At 67.6% G+C, this 12,644-nt stretch overlaps 6 protein-coding genes across 6 annotated transcripts in view; 2 read left to right on the top strand and 4 right to left on the bottom strand.

Annotated features, from left to right (window-relative positions):
- The window catches only part of F751_2942 (Interferon-induced guanylate-binding protein 1), a gene marked incomplete at both ends in the record, with an annotated part of 4,019 nt that extends 1,829 nt beyond the window's left edge, over positions 1-2,190 (bottom strand). The window contains 7 exons of the mRNA XM_011397314.1: positions 95-173; positions 484-575; positions 702-974; positions 1,074-1,162; positions 1,382-1,463; positions 1,586-1,657; positions 1,786-2,190. Of these exons, the coding sequence (XP_011395616.1) occupies positions 95-173; positions 484-575; positions 702-974; positions 1,074-1,162; positions 1,382-1,463; positions 1,586-1,657; positions 1,786-2,190 (1,092 nt within the window). The remainder of the gene's footprint in view (positions 1-94; positions 174-483; positions 576-701; positions 975-1,073; positions 1,163-1,381; positions 1,464-1,585; positions 1,658-1,785) is intronic.
- Positions 2,191-2,426: 236 nt separating this feature from the next.
- F751_2941 (putative galactinol-sucrose galactosyltransferase 2) lies at positions 2,427-6,110 on the bottom strand (the record flags this gene model as incomplete). Its single annotated transcript, XM_011397313.1, has 7 exons — positions 2,427-2,764; positions 2,992-3,440; positions 3,681-4,481; positions 4,817-4,927; positions 5,070-5,314; positions 5,590-5,735; positions 5,879-6,110. 7 exons carry the CDS (start codon positions 6,108-6,110, stop codon positions 2,427-2,429), a joined length of 2,322 nt encoding a protein of 773 aa, XP_011395615.1.
- A 309-nt stretch (positions 6,111-6,419) lies between these two features.
- F751_2940 (Mitotic spindle assembly checkpoint protein MAD1) lies at positions 6,420-9,230 on the top strand (the record flags this gene model as incomplete). Its single annotated transcript, XM_011397312.1, has 7 exons — positions 6,420-6,671; positions 6,785-6,935; positions 7,287-7,405; positions 7,594-7,737; positions 7,897-8,481; positions 8,632-8,792; positions 9,008-9,230. The coding sequence occupies 7 exons, from the start codon at positions 6,420-6,422 to the stop codon at positions 9,228-9,230; spliced, it is 1,635 nt and encodes a 544-aa protein (XP_011395614.1).
- On the bottom strand, positions 9,181-9,510 carry F751_2939 (hypothetical protein; the record flags this gene model as incomplete). The annotated part of the gene is made up of 1 exon (XM_011397311.1): positions 9,181-9,510. One exon carries the CDS (start codon positions 9,508-9,510, stop codon positions 9,181-9,183), a length of 330 nt encoding a protein of 109 aa, XP_011395613.1.
- Positions 9,511-9,630: 120 nt separating this feature from the next.
- Positions 9,631-10,678, bottom strand: F751_2938 (putative galactinol-sucrose galactosyltransferase 2; the record flags this gene model as incomplete). Its single annotated transcript, XM_011397310.1, has 4 exons — positions 9,631-9,726; positions 9,901-9,999; positions 10,162-10,429; positions 10,626-10,678. 4 exons carry the CDS (start codon positions 10,676-10,678, stop codon positions 9,631-9,633), a joined length of 516 nt encoding a protein of 171 aa, XP_011395612.1.
- Positions 10,679-11,192: 514 nt separating this feature from the next.
- F751_2937 (Polycomb group protein FIE2) overlaps positions 11,193-12,644 on the top strand; it is a gene marked incomplete at both ends in the record, with an annotated part of 3,669 nt that continues 2,217 nt past the window's right edge. The window contains 5 exons of the mRNA XM_011397309.1: positions 11,193-11,245; positions 11,443-11,539; positions 11,662-11,727; positions 11,849-11,974; positions 12,243-12,484. Coding sequence (XP_011395611.1) covers positions 11,193-11,245; positions 11,443-11,539; positions 11,662-11,727; positions 11,849-11,974; positions 12,243-12,484 — 584 coding nt within the window. The remainder of the gene's footprint in view (positions 11,246-11,442; positions 11,540-11,661; positions 11,728-11,848; positions 11,975-12,242; positions 12,485-12,644) is intronic.

The raw sequence follows: 12,644 nt of genomic DNA, 5'->3' as shown, positions 1-12,644 counted from the left end.
CGCCCGGCGCCGCGGCCAGCGCCGCCTCGGCCGCCGCCAGCTCGGCGGCCAGCGCGCCGGGGTCGGCGTCGGGGCGCCCCGCCACCTCCAGCACGCGCTTGGTGGCCGCCGCCAGGCACTGCTCGACCGCCAGCGCAGCGCTGGCCAGCGCCTCCTTCCTCGCCTTGGCAAACCTGACAGAGTGGGGCGGATCAGTGATGTTGATGCATCTGGGTGCCGCGACCCTGACATGACGGGGCATCCAGCGACCTCGCAAGGTGGGACGTCCCTTATTCGGGTCCGCTCGCCAGACCCCCGAATACATTCCGACGCCTGGCTTGCTTCGCGTGCAGGAGCAGTCATGAGTACCACACTCCAAAGCGTCCCTGCCCCGCTCGAGCCCTGAACCTTCAGCCCTTGATCTTCGGCCCTCGACGCGCCCCGGACTGGCACGCCCCCCATCCTTCTTCCACCCCCTCATTTCCCCCCCCTCCACAGCCCCACCTGGCCTGCACGGCCTCGCGCCAGCGCCGCTCGTTGGCCGCCTTGACGGCGTCCGGCCCCAGCGCGCGCGCCGCAAAGGCCTCGGCCGCAGCCTCCACCGCACGCGCGTGCGCGGCGTCCAGCGCCGCCGGCTCCGGCCCCGGCGCCGCGCCGGCCCAGGCGGCGTCGTAGGCTGCCTCGGCAGCATCGGCCGCGCCGCGGCTCTCCGCTTCGGCCACGCCTTGCCAGGCGGTGGCGATGGTGGGCACCGCCCCCGCGTTAATTGCCTCCACGTACGCCTCCACCAGCCCCGCCAGGAGCGGGCCGGTGACCACAGTGCTGTCCAGGCGCTTGGGCCGTGCGCGCGCGAAGACCAGGGCCGACAGGCGGGCCAGGCCCTCGCGGAATTCGGGGCGCAGGTCACCCGGGCGCAGGCCGTCCAGGGACACCAGCTCGCGCTCCTCGTTCACGGGGCGCACCAGTGTGAAGCAGTCGCGGTCGGGAAAGAGGGACTTGATGGAGGCGCGGATAGCGTTCTTGGCCGCCGCGCCGGGGCCGGTGCCGGGGACCGCCGCCAGCGCCGACTCCAGGTACTCGCGCGGCGACACCACCCGCCCGTCCTCCTCCAGGGTCAGGTAGAAGTCGCGGAGGAGCCAGAGGAAGGAAGGCGTGAAGGCCGCCAGCTCGCTCGCGTCCTCGCCTGAGCTTGCAGGTTAAAATGGGGGAGGTGTTCTCGCGGGGGGGTCGCTAAGGGACACTGGGCCCAGGAGCGAGGGTGAAATGTGTGCCCAGGCATGGCAGGGCTGAGGAGATCAGTGCTGGGATTCTCTGCATGTAGAGTTTGGCGACATTCTCTACCCCTCCACATAGCCTGCAGCGTGAGCAGGCTGCACACCCACACGCATCAACCACCGCCCACCTCCACCGGCGCGGACGCGGATGTGCTTAGTCATCTCGGTCACCAGCGACAGCCTGTCCAGGGCCGCCTCGTCGATGCCGCCCTGCGCAAGGTTTATGGAGCCGACTGCTCAAGTGTGGGGCAATAGGTCGCCAGGGTCGCGCGCCCCAGCACAGTTGTAGTGCACCCCTCCAGCTCAAAACCAAATCACATCTGCCGTCACACCATCTGGTTGAACACGAAGAGACTGGACAGGAGTACTGCCAGGCTAAAGATCTGGGTCGAGTACTGGCCCGTCTGTGATAGTTGGTGGGGGGGGGTGAGGGTTGGGATGAGTGGCGAGCATGGCGTCAGCTCGCCAGGCGCATTCGCTCGGCAAGGTGCACTCATACCCATACTGAACCTGCCCTGTCCCGAGCACGCACCTGGTCGTAGGCATCGATGCCCTCCGTGTCCAGCAGCACGAGGTGGTATGGGGAGCCATCCGCTGCCGTGCGGGGCACGGGGGCCGACCACACCCACAGGCCCTTGGTGCAGGGCCGGTGGGTGGGGCCCACCGTGAACCCGCCCGCCCGCCCCAGCAGCTGGTTCAGGATGTAGCTCTTGCCCTGACGCGCCCTCCCGCACACGGATACGACGCCCACGGGCCCCGCGGTGGCGCGCAGGATCCGGAGGGCCTCTGTCCCGACCTCGAATTTGCCGGTCTGCGCATGGTACTTGACGAGTTCCAGGCTCTGTGCCTTGCCGCTCTGCTTGGTAGCTTGTGGCTCAGTCCCGGAAGGGGTGGCAGGCTGGGCTGCGGCCTTGGGCCGACCCCACAGGAAGCTCATGCTCAAGTGATCTGGGACAGATACGTCCTCCTTTGCCCAGTCTGCGATCGCCCGGTCTAGTCAGTATTACTTGCTATGGATGTGATACCTTGGTGCAGGCAGCATGGGGGCCCTGGGCATGCCAGATTTCCAACCCCTTCTGCCTGGGCGCGCGGGTATGCTCCGTCACGGCGCCGCTCCGGGAGTGGCCCAGCTGTCGGCAGCTGTTGGGAAGGTGGCCCGCGCCAGCCACTCAACTAGAAAGCGATGACCACCGTCTGGGTGCTCGCCCCGTCGCCCTGCGGCACGCTCACCTCCAGCCGCCCCTCCTTCCACCACCAGTTGGTCTGCACGCCCTGCGCATAGGCCCTGCCCGGCTCCCGGCTGCAGTACGCCAGCAGCGTCCCGCAGCCGCGCACCTCCACGCTGAGCTGCGGCGCGGCGGGGCGCCCGTTCTCCGGGGACGTCTGCCAGTGGAAGTCGCGCACCGCGCCCCCACAGTTCAGCATGTTGGCCAGCCCCAGCGGGGCCGCGCTGACCTGGCCGTCGGGCGAGGTCACCACCGGCGCCACGGTCACCATCACGGCGCCGCCGCCTGTCGGTGAAGGAGGGGATGGGAAGGCAGATGGGGACTCAAATGTGTGCAGCGAGAGAGGTGGTGGAAAAGAGTCGAGGGGAAAGAAAGCACGGTGCAGCAGGGCGTGACGCTCTCAAGCGCGCCCTGGTGGTGGCCATTGCCGGCCCCCTTTTGCTGCCCAACCCCGGCGCCCTCGGCCCTCGCACCATCACTTCCCCTCTGCCCCCCTGCTTCAAAAACCGAACCAACAAACAGATCCACCGACTCACTGGGGACCTGCAGGTCCACGCCGCCGGCGGCGTCCACAACCAGCACGCCCTCGGCCCCATCCACGTGCATGGCAAAGCGGTCGCCGCTGGGCGCGCCGCGGTACGGCTCCACGTCCCATACCGCGGCACGCGCGGGCAGCGGCGGCGGCGCGGCCTCGTGCGTGCGGTACCGCCGCCGCCCCCAGTCCCAGGCCGAGCCCTGGAGGTTGAAGGCCGCCAGCACGCCGCCGCGCGGGTTCAGGTTCCAGACCTTGAGGCAGGAGCGGGCGTCGCAGCAGACGTCCAGGAACAGCGAGTCGCGCGTGGGGCGGCCGGGGCGCAGCGCGCGCAGCACGCCGCCGTCGGGCAGCACCAGGCGCTTGAGCAGCGGGACGCAGTGGCGCCCGGGGCTGTCTGACACGTACACCGGACCGCCGCTCACGGCGCTGCGGCGTGGGTTTGCGGGTGGCTTTGAGGGGTTGGGCGGTCGAATGAGGGGTCGGGAGTGGGGTCCAGGGTCAAGGGCAGAGAAGTGGAGGACTGCGGCCCCCCAGATTGTGTCCAACGACGCCCGATGAGGGAATCAGGGGGGCGCCAGATGTGCGTGCTGGGCCGACAGTCATTCACCCCCACGAAGGGGCCCCCCCCCCCCCACACACAAACCCTTTCATGCTCTCCCCACCCACCGCGCGGCGGCATGGAGCGCGGCGGCGCGGTGCTCGGACTGGAACATGTCCCAGTCTGGGTGAGCGACGCCCGAGAAGAAGAGGGAGTTGAAGGCGCAGGCCGCGACGTGGGGGCGGTGCGTGGAGGCGTCGGTCGGGTAGAAGTCGTCGGACACGCGGGCCAGCGCGGTGCCCTCCCAGGCGTAGATGTTCTCCGTGCTGTGGCACATGCAGTTCACCGCCAGGTTGGCGGGGAAGTGCACGGCGATGCTGGCCTCCAGCGCGGCGTGCGCCCTGGCGGCGGCCGCCGCGCCGCCGCCGCTGGCGTGCCCCACGAAGCCGACGCCGGCCTGGGCGTCGACCTTGACTCCGGCCACCCCCGCCGCCGCCAGGTAGGCGTGCATGTCCTCGAACAGCGCGCCCATGTCCCCCACCCAGCCCACGCCGCCCAGCACGGCCGGGTTCCAGGCGGCCGAGGGCTCCACCTCGGCCACGCCGGGGGTGGGGGCGCCGTAGACCAGGCGCGGCGCGTAGCGCGCCATGCCCGGGGACTCCCAGCTCACGCCCGACCAGTAGGCCGACAGCGCGTGCCAGCAGACCACCCAGGCCACGCCGTGCACGCTGCGCAGGTGGGACACCACCGAGGCCAGGTCGGCGGGCGCGCCAGAGGACACGTCCTCGGGCCGCGCGCGGGGGGAGGAGAACTTGGAGTTGGCGCGCACGCTGGTCAGGCGGCGCGTGAAGTTGGTGCTGTCCGCCATGAACTGGACCAGGGGCTCGCGCAGCGAGCGCAGCGCAGCCCACGTCCACAGCCGCGCCGGCCTTGGTTTGGGGGGGAAAAGGGGGGTTGGAGCTCATTATTGTGATGAAGAGGGTGAAAGGGGATGTGGGGTAGAGTTGGGCTGGGAGGCCCTGGCACACGAGGCCTGCTCTTGAGCGGGGACATTCCTTTTGGAACATGACTTGCAGGGCCAGAGTGAAGAGGCAAGGTCGGGCTACGGCCACGATGGGGAGGGACCCGCCCCTCTCTCACGTTATGCGGTGAAGGGAAGGAGAGCATGCACCTGCATGCGCAAATGCCCCCCCAACCTCGATAGCCCAGGGCACTATCACAGCCCCCGCAACGCAGCCCCCTCCCTCACCCCCCACACACACACCAGCTGCCGGTGGGGGCGGGGTCGACCACATTCTGGTAAAACATGATGAGCAGGAAGGAGAAGAAGCCGGTGATGCGGCCGCCGACGTAACCCAGCAGGTCCAGTGTCAGGCTGCGGACGGGGACCAGGGAGGACGATGCGTGTGTCGCCAGGACAGCTCAGCCACTGGAGCTGGGGAGATGAGACACCAGTGCAGGCACGCCATCCATCTCAGTCATCAGAAAAGACCTCAATCGCCTTCAAACAGCAGCACCTGATGACAAAGGGTCGGCGCCAGAGGTGCCTGCCTCGCCGCCCCTCCTCCCCCGTCGCCAGCCCCCCCGTCTTCTGCAGCGCCATCATCTCCGCGTCGATGGGGGGCGCGCCCTCGGGGTCCAGGCTGCTGCGCACCTCGCGCAGCATGGCCCCCGCCGACCCGGCCGCCGGGATGCCGCGCGCCGCCAGCTCCAGCGCCTCGAACTCGCCCTCCACGAAGGACTCGCGCGAGTTGGTGGAGGACTGTGTGATGAAGGGGGGTTGGTTGTGGGTGTGGGTGTGTTGTATGTGGTTGGGGGAATGTCACCATTGATCAACCTTGCCAAGGGTCTGCACAGAGCTTCTGTTGAGTGGCCATCGACTTAAAACCTCCATTGCAAACTCTGGGATAGAGCCTTGTCGCCAATGGAGACCATACTCCTCCCTATACTAAGCCCACAGCCACGCATGTGTCCCTCCAGAAACAAAGGTACTCACGTCCCACCTCCTTCCAAACCTAACCCTCACTCGTAACACACCTCTTCCCCGTTGCCTCGTCGGAAGGCCTTGAGCGGGTCGTCGCGGTAGGCGGCGTCCACCTGTGTGCACTGCCAGCCGTCATCAATGACCACCCAGCGTGGTGGCGTGCCCTGAGCCCGCAGGCCTCGGACAGCATCGTCGAGGCCTGCGAGGGAATAGGGCAAGGGAATGGTTGCTTGAAAGCTGGAAGTCTTTGGGAGCACATACACGGACTGGTGCTGCTGCTGAGCCAGCAGTCTATAACACACATACACTGGATGCGCTCCCTGCCACCACCAGGTTCCCCACCCTGCGCGGAGACCGTGGAGTAGAACGAGTCCCAGCTGCACCAGCCAAATGAGTCGAGGGTTGGGGGCAGGGTCTTGGCGCGCAGAGGCTTGGCGGTCCCGCTGCACTCCGCGGCTACGATCACCGCCTCCTCCATGAGCACATAGGGGTCCGTGCCCGCGGCAAACAGCACGGCCTTGTCCCAGCACTCGCTGCACACATCGCTGTCGCCGCTCTCAATCCTCAGCACCATGTGGTCTTCATGGCCCGGGCGGCAGTCAGGCCTGGAAAGAAGGGGAGTGGAAGGGGGTCCTTGGGTAAAGAGGGGTGCAGGCAACTTGTGTGTGTGGGGGGGGCGGGGTGATGACGAGATCTTGAACCGATGCGTGCTGCCGTGGCTGATCGGGTGGTGTCGCGCGCGACATGAATGAAGTACGGGAAGCCCACGAAGACGACGACAGATGGACGATGCCAATGGCCAGTGTTTCATTTGGAACGGCGACGATGCTGAGCCGCTCGACATGATGTCGTGATCTGGGGCTGGCGTGGGCCCCTTGCAGCCATGAGCTGGCACAAGCCCAGCAAGCGCCAGAGGGCCGAGGAGCTAGGGCTGATCACTCCACTGGGCAGGCGTCCGGATTTTGAGCAAAATATCGCCGAGGCTGGCACGCCGAGTCGGGACCTGTTCGACCTGCTGGCGGACCGTGCGGCTGCCAAGTCGGGGCGCGATGCCGAGCTCCAGTCGCTGCAGCGGGCCCAGAGGGAGCACGCCGCGGCCATGGAGGATGCCAGGCTGGAGATCGGGAGGCTGCAGGTCTGTTGTCGCTCCAGGTGTTGAGTGATAGTGTGGTGGAGTAGAATTTCTAGGCCATGGATGTTGGGCCTGATCCGATCAATTTCTGAGCCAGGCTCCCCGCTTGCCCACAGGCCGAGGTCCAGCGCGCCAGGGTGATGGGCGCGGCGCGGGAGGAGGAGAACTCCCAGCGCATCGCCCTGCTGGAGAAGCGGCTGGAGACCGAAGCGCGTGTTGGGGCGCGCTCGGCCGCTGAGCTGGCGGCCGCCAAGGCATCGCTGGAGGGTAAGACGGCGCCCGGGGCCTGCCGCCCCGCCGACGACGCCGCGCAGGAGGAGCTGGGCCGGCTGCGCGCCGAGCTGGCCGCCGCGGCGGCCGAGGCCGAGGACGCGCGCGCGGCGGCACGGGAGCTGCGGGCCGCGCAGGAGCGCGCTGCGCGCGCTGCCGACGCCCGTAATGAAGAGCTGGAGCTACGCCTGGCGGGCGAGGCGCGGGCCTCGCGCCTGCTGCAGGAGCAGCTTGAGGGCGCGCGCGCCGAGCTGGCGGCCGCCGGGGAGGGGCGGCGGGAGGCGGCGCTGCGGGCTGAGCGCGCCGAGGCCGAGGCGGCGCGGCGCGAAGCGGCGCCAAAGGACTCAGATGCCGCACGCAAGGCAGATGCGGTGCTGATCAGCACGCTGCGCGAGCGCGTGGCGGCCGCCGAGCAGCTGGCCGTCCAGGTGCCCGCCCTGCGGGAGTCGGCCAGGTGGGCCTGGGTGGTGAGGAAAGGGGAGAAGGGGACTGGGCTCGCCAATCCCAAGCTGCGTCGAGTTGGTAACAATCAGTACAGCCTCTGAATATTAGCGATGCATCAACAGCCCACTCTGTCGCTCTCAGTCAGTCCAATGCCCCATGCCACCTCCATCTCCATCCCCACTCCCCAACCCTGTCCCCCACCTCCAGGGAGGCCGTCTTCGCGCGCGAGCGTCTGACAGCGGCAGAGGAGCGTTGTGAGCGGCTGGAGGCGCTGCTCGCGTCGGCTGATGAGGCGGCGGTGGAGGGTGTGGCCGCGCTGCGCACGCTGCGGCGCTGGGAGTCGGAGCTGACCGAGGTCGGGTCCAGCGCGGGGCCCGAGGCTGTCATTGCCCTGGTGCGGCGCCAGCAGGACGAGGCCCTGCGCGGCGCGGAGCGCGTCGCGGCGGCCGCCGCCGAGGCCGAGGCCGCGCGCGCCGCGGCGGGGCGCGCCGAGGACCGCGCTGCGCTCTCTGAGGCCGAGGCGGCGCGCCTCACAGCCGCACTGGAGGAGCGGCGGCGAGACGCTGCGCGCGCCGAGCGCCGCGTCGCGCTCCTCCTGCGCGAGCGCTCGGGCCTGCAGGCCGTGCTGTCCTCCTACGACGAGGAGTACCTGGGGGGTGCGCGCGGCGAGGCGGGGATCGCCCCGCAGCAGGCGCGCCTGGCGGAGCTGGAGGCCACCGTGGAGGGCCTGCACGCCCACGTCGCCGACCTGGAGGCGGAGCTGGAGCGGCGCGGGGCTGGTGGCGGTGGTGACGTGGGTGGAAAGGATGACGTAAGCCATGCGGCCTCAGCGCGGCAGCTGGCCGAGGCGCAGGCGCGCGCCGACGCGGCCGAGGCGCTGGCGGAGCGGTTGCGCGCCGAGGGCGAGGCGCTGGCCGCGCGCGCGGAGGCGCTGCAGGCCCGCGTCGCGCGTGGCGACTTCGACCCCGCCACCACGCGCGTGCTGCACCTGCGGCTGAACCCCGAGGCGGAGCTGGCGCGCGAGGCGCGCGACGCGCGCGTGGAGCGGCTGGAGAGCGAGAATGCCGCGCTGGCGCAGAGCCTGGCCCGCCTGGAGGCCGTCGCGTGCGGGGCCGGCGGCGGTGATGGGGAGGACCCTCAGGGCGAGGGCCGGGGAAGGCGCCCCGCTGCGCCCGGCGCCGCTGCCTCGCCCAGCCACGCCGCCGCCGCCTCGCCGCAGCGGCCAGGCGCCGCGCTGCGCCTCGCGCAGCTGGAAGGGGAGGTGTCGCTGCTGCGCCGCCGTGCCAACGAGCTGCAGAAGGCTAACGACCGCCTGCAGCAGGTGTTCCGCCGCCAGATCACCCAGTTCCGAGAGGCGGTGTACCTCCTCTTCGGATATCGTGTGGAGATGATGACCGACCCCTCGGCCAGGTGGGGCTGGGATGTGTTGTCTGGGGTTGATGAGAGGGGGGAAGCATTGTTTTTCGGGCTGTGAACTGTGGATCGCTGAAGTAATGCACGGAGCATAGGTCTCACCATGAGCATGCCAGGCACCCAGGCCTGCCCTGGTCCCTGGAGGAGGTGACGTAACCACCCCTGCTCGACACACACTCAGCAGCTCCCCCCCTCACTCACCCGCGCCGCAGGGAGATCAGGGCGCGCTTCGTGCTGCGCCCACAGCACGAGGACGAGGGCGCGGAGCTCGTGTTCGACCTGCTGCGATCCGGGGTCCTGGCGCTGGTGCCCACGGCCCTCACCACGGGCCGCCTGGCGCAGGAGGCGGCGACCTTCGTGGACCGCTTCAGGTCCATCCCAGCCTTCACTGCCAACCTGACCCTGGAGAACTTCCAGCGCCAGACCCAGAGCTAGGGCGAAGGAGGGGGGGAGGGCCAGCGATGTACAGCAGAGCGCCTGGGACACAGGGCACAGCCAGACGCGGAGGGGCTGGGTCTCGGTCCTCGAGGGTGCCCGCCGCATCGCGCTGTGGCGACCATCGGAAGGCATCTTGCTGAAGCGAGGCGCCGCCGCGGCATGATGGCGAGCCGTGCGCCGTCGGCCCGTCGCGAGGCACAAGAGGCGTGGCGGAGCTGGCATCCGACTGCCGTCGAGGTTCGATGGAGCGCCCGCACACCCTGCGCTGCAGCCACATCTTTCCCCTGCACCCACTCCCACTTCATGCAGAAACCAAGTTCTGTAAAAATAAGATCATCTCTGACGCAATCCCCTCTGCTGCCAAGAGAACCCCCCCACCCCCCCCCCACTCTTGTCATCACCTGGGATACCGCAGCGTGCCTCGGAAGGTCCGGCGGTCTATGAGAGGAAGCACCACGCCGTAGACCCCGTCTTCCAGCTCCAACAACAGAAACTGGGCAAATGAAGGGTGGAGACAAACATGATGTTGTGAGAGGTCTGTCAATGGCCAGCAGGAAATCAGCAGAGAACATTTGTCGTGCAGGAGCATGTGGCACATCACTACATGGCAACGTGGTAAGGGACTCCAGCACGACGCAGTGAGTCAAGAAAGCCGCAGCCTGCGCACCTGAGTCTCGGGCGTGATGTCATGGGAGGTGGAACCCCACCGCGGCATCTGCCACCAGAGCTTCATCCTGGCGCCAGCGACAAAGCGCGAGCAGCACAGCTGGATTTTGTTTGTGTGTGTGAAGTGGAGGGGGCTGATGAGCGGGGAGTGGTGCCCTCAAAGAAGGAGTGAGAGGATGCCACACGACATGCAGTGGGCCCGGCCCGGGAACCGGCGCTGTTGCGGACCTCAGAACACACCACTCCCTCGTCCCGCAGCCACCTTGGCGAGTGGGAAGTCCTCGATGGCGGTGGCGGCGCCGTCTGCCGTCTCCATGCCCAGGATGAGCATGCCGCGTCGAGTCCCCGTCACGCGGGCCTGGCCGGTGAGGGCGCTGGCGAGCACGACGCCGCCCTCCACTGTGGCCACGTCCCTGTCTGCCGTGAGGTGCAGGTCGAGGAGGGAGGAGGCCGGCTCCTGCTCCTGGATGCTGGGTTCCAGCCCTGGCTGGGTTTGTAGGAGGCTGGCCGCCCGGGGCGGGTCGCTGGACCTGGCAGGGGGGCAGGGGGACCCGAGGGGGCCGGTGCCACCCACGCTTGCGGGCCGGATGCGACTCCATGCCCGTCTTCTGTGCAGCCTACTCCATGCATTATGCCTGTGGGTCCACGTGGGGAGCCGCTTCGGCACTCCTATCGAAGGGATTGGCGGCCCCAGAGCATGTCGGAGGGGGGGCCAACCACCCAAACCTCACCCCATGGAAGGTCGTGACCCGGGGAGCCGTGCGGATCCAGTCCCGCATGTTGAAATGAAAGACCTTGAACTTCCGTATACAACGCTGTGTGCCGCGAGCATAGTCGCTGGTGAGGGCCAGGACTCGCACCCAGGCTAGGCCGCTCTCCGACACAACAGATTCAGTGCTGCGCGAGTCCGCCGCATATCCTTGTCGGCCAAATTAATGCTTGTTTGTACAATGATATGTGATTGTGTCTTAGCCGTCGTCTGCGTCCGTGCACTTGCTTGTGAAAGGGGGTCATCCGGTGCGCATGTGTGCGGACAAGATCTCTCCCTTCAACCTGGGCAAATCACATGGCACGCTGAGGGGCCCTTGCGACACCAACACCAGCAGAATTGCTCATTGCATCCCCCAAAAGCATCCTTGCAGTATATTTCGAGGTCTCAAATTGCTTTCTGTTTGCTGAAGACGTGCTTTGACGAGTGCTTCCCCGCCATCGTGCTCCCCCGGGGGCGCTCCCATCTCCTTCAGGGCTGGTCCATGTCTCTCTGACGATGTAGAGTTTAATACATGTTCGGCCATGGAGGAAGTCGAGTCGCAGGACGACACCTGGGAGTACAAGAATCTCGCCTGGTGAGGCCTTGCTTGTCCTCTGGGTTGCTCCATGATGTTTTTGAGTTCTGGTGTGATAGAATAGTTCGTGCACAGGATGCTCATGTCAGTGGCAATGAAACACCCTGCATTCTAGGACTGTTGACTGCCCCCCTGTGCTCCCTGTGTGCAGCGTGCTCGATGACTCGCGCTCCTTCTGCCATGGCGCACGCCCGCAGGTATCAGGAGCAGCAGACCCATTCCCTTTTTTGCGTGAGGTTCAATCACTTGGACCCTCACCTGTCCAACGTCTTCGCAACCGTGGGAGCTGCACGGGTGGGTGCGGGGAGCGGGCCCTGGCCGTCCGCATGATGATCTGGGGGCTTCTTGTCATGGTACCCCCCTGAAACCTCTGCCATCATGTCCCCAATCTGGCCGTAACCCCTCTGACCCCGCAGGCCACCGTGTACAGGTGCGGGCCAGGAAACATCGTGCACATCCTGCAAGCCTTCAAGGACCAGCATGTGAGCCGGGACTGTGTTGCAGGGGTTCCCCCATGGACTTTGATGCTCCGGTGCACGCAGGGCGTCTGCCCCCTTGCTGCAGCCGGCCGCCCCTCTCTGATGCTCAGCACCTGCCCCGCAGGAGGACGAGGAGTATTATGTCTGCGAGTGGTCGCAGCACCCGGCCACAAAGGAGCCCTGGCTGCTCGTGGCTGGAAAGCACGGCGTCCTGAACGTCGTCAACTGCATGTCGGGCCAGCTCGAAGCGGTGAGCTCCTTTGGGCGCAGAAAATCAGCCGCCCATGTGCGAACCGCACTGCCCACACGCTGAGGGTGCCCTGTCCTATGCTTTGCATCTCCTGCTGGACGAGACACTCCAGGTGGCTGGCTGCCGCGATGCCCACGCCGTATGTGCAGGGAGGCCATGCGTTCTCGGGCAATCGCCGAAGGGGAAGCACGCTCGAACTTGGGTGCTGCGCCCCCAGCACCCCGACATCCACCTACCCACCCCCACTCCCCGACACGCACCTACCCAGTCCCTGTGCGGCCACGGCTCCGCCATCAACGACATCGCCGTGCACCCTTTCCACCCCCACATCGTGGCCACTGCCAGCAAGGACCACACCATTCGGGTCTGGAACCTGCACGTCGGCCGCCCGGTGCTCATCTGCCAGGGTGACGGGAGCCACGTCAACGAGATCCTGAGCCTGGACTGGAGGGTGGTGGGCAAGGAATGGACCTTGGTCTCGGCCGGCATGGACAGCTGCGTGAAGATATGGTGAGCGGAGAGGAGGAGTGTGTGTCCCGAGGGCTGCATGGTACAGCGCTGTGATAGATGAGAGGGGTGAGCGGGGCGGCGTGGGGAGTATAATCCGTCGAGCGGCACGGGGCCGCTCACCTGCAGGCCCTCCACCTGCTCGCCCGTCCGACACCCCCCC

This window comes from Auxenochlorella protothecoides (assembly GCF_000733215.1).
Source record: "Auxenochlorella protothecoides strain 0710 unplaced genomic scaffold scaffold31, whole genome shotgun sequence".
NCBI lineage: Eukaryota > Viridiplantae > Chlorophyta > Trebouxiophyceae > Chlorellales > Chlorellaceae > Auxenochlorella > Auxenochlorella protothecoides.
The sequence above is the reverse complement of the archived record's forward strand: the minus strand, read 5'-3'. Positions and strand labels throughout refer to the sequence as shown.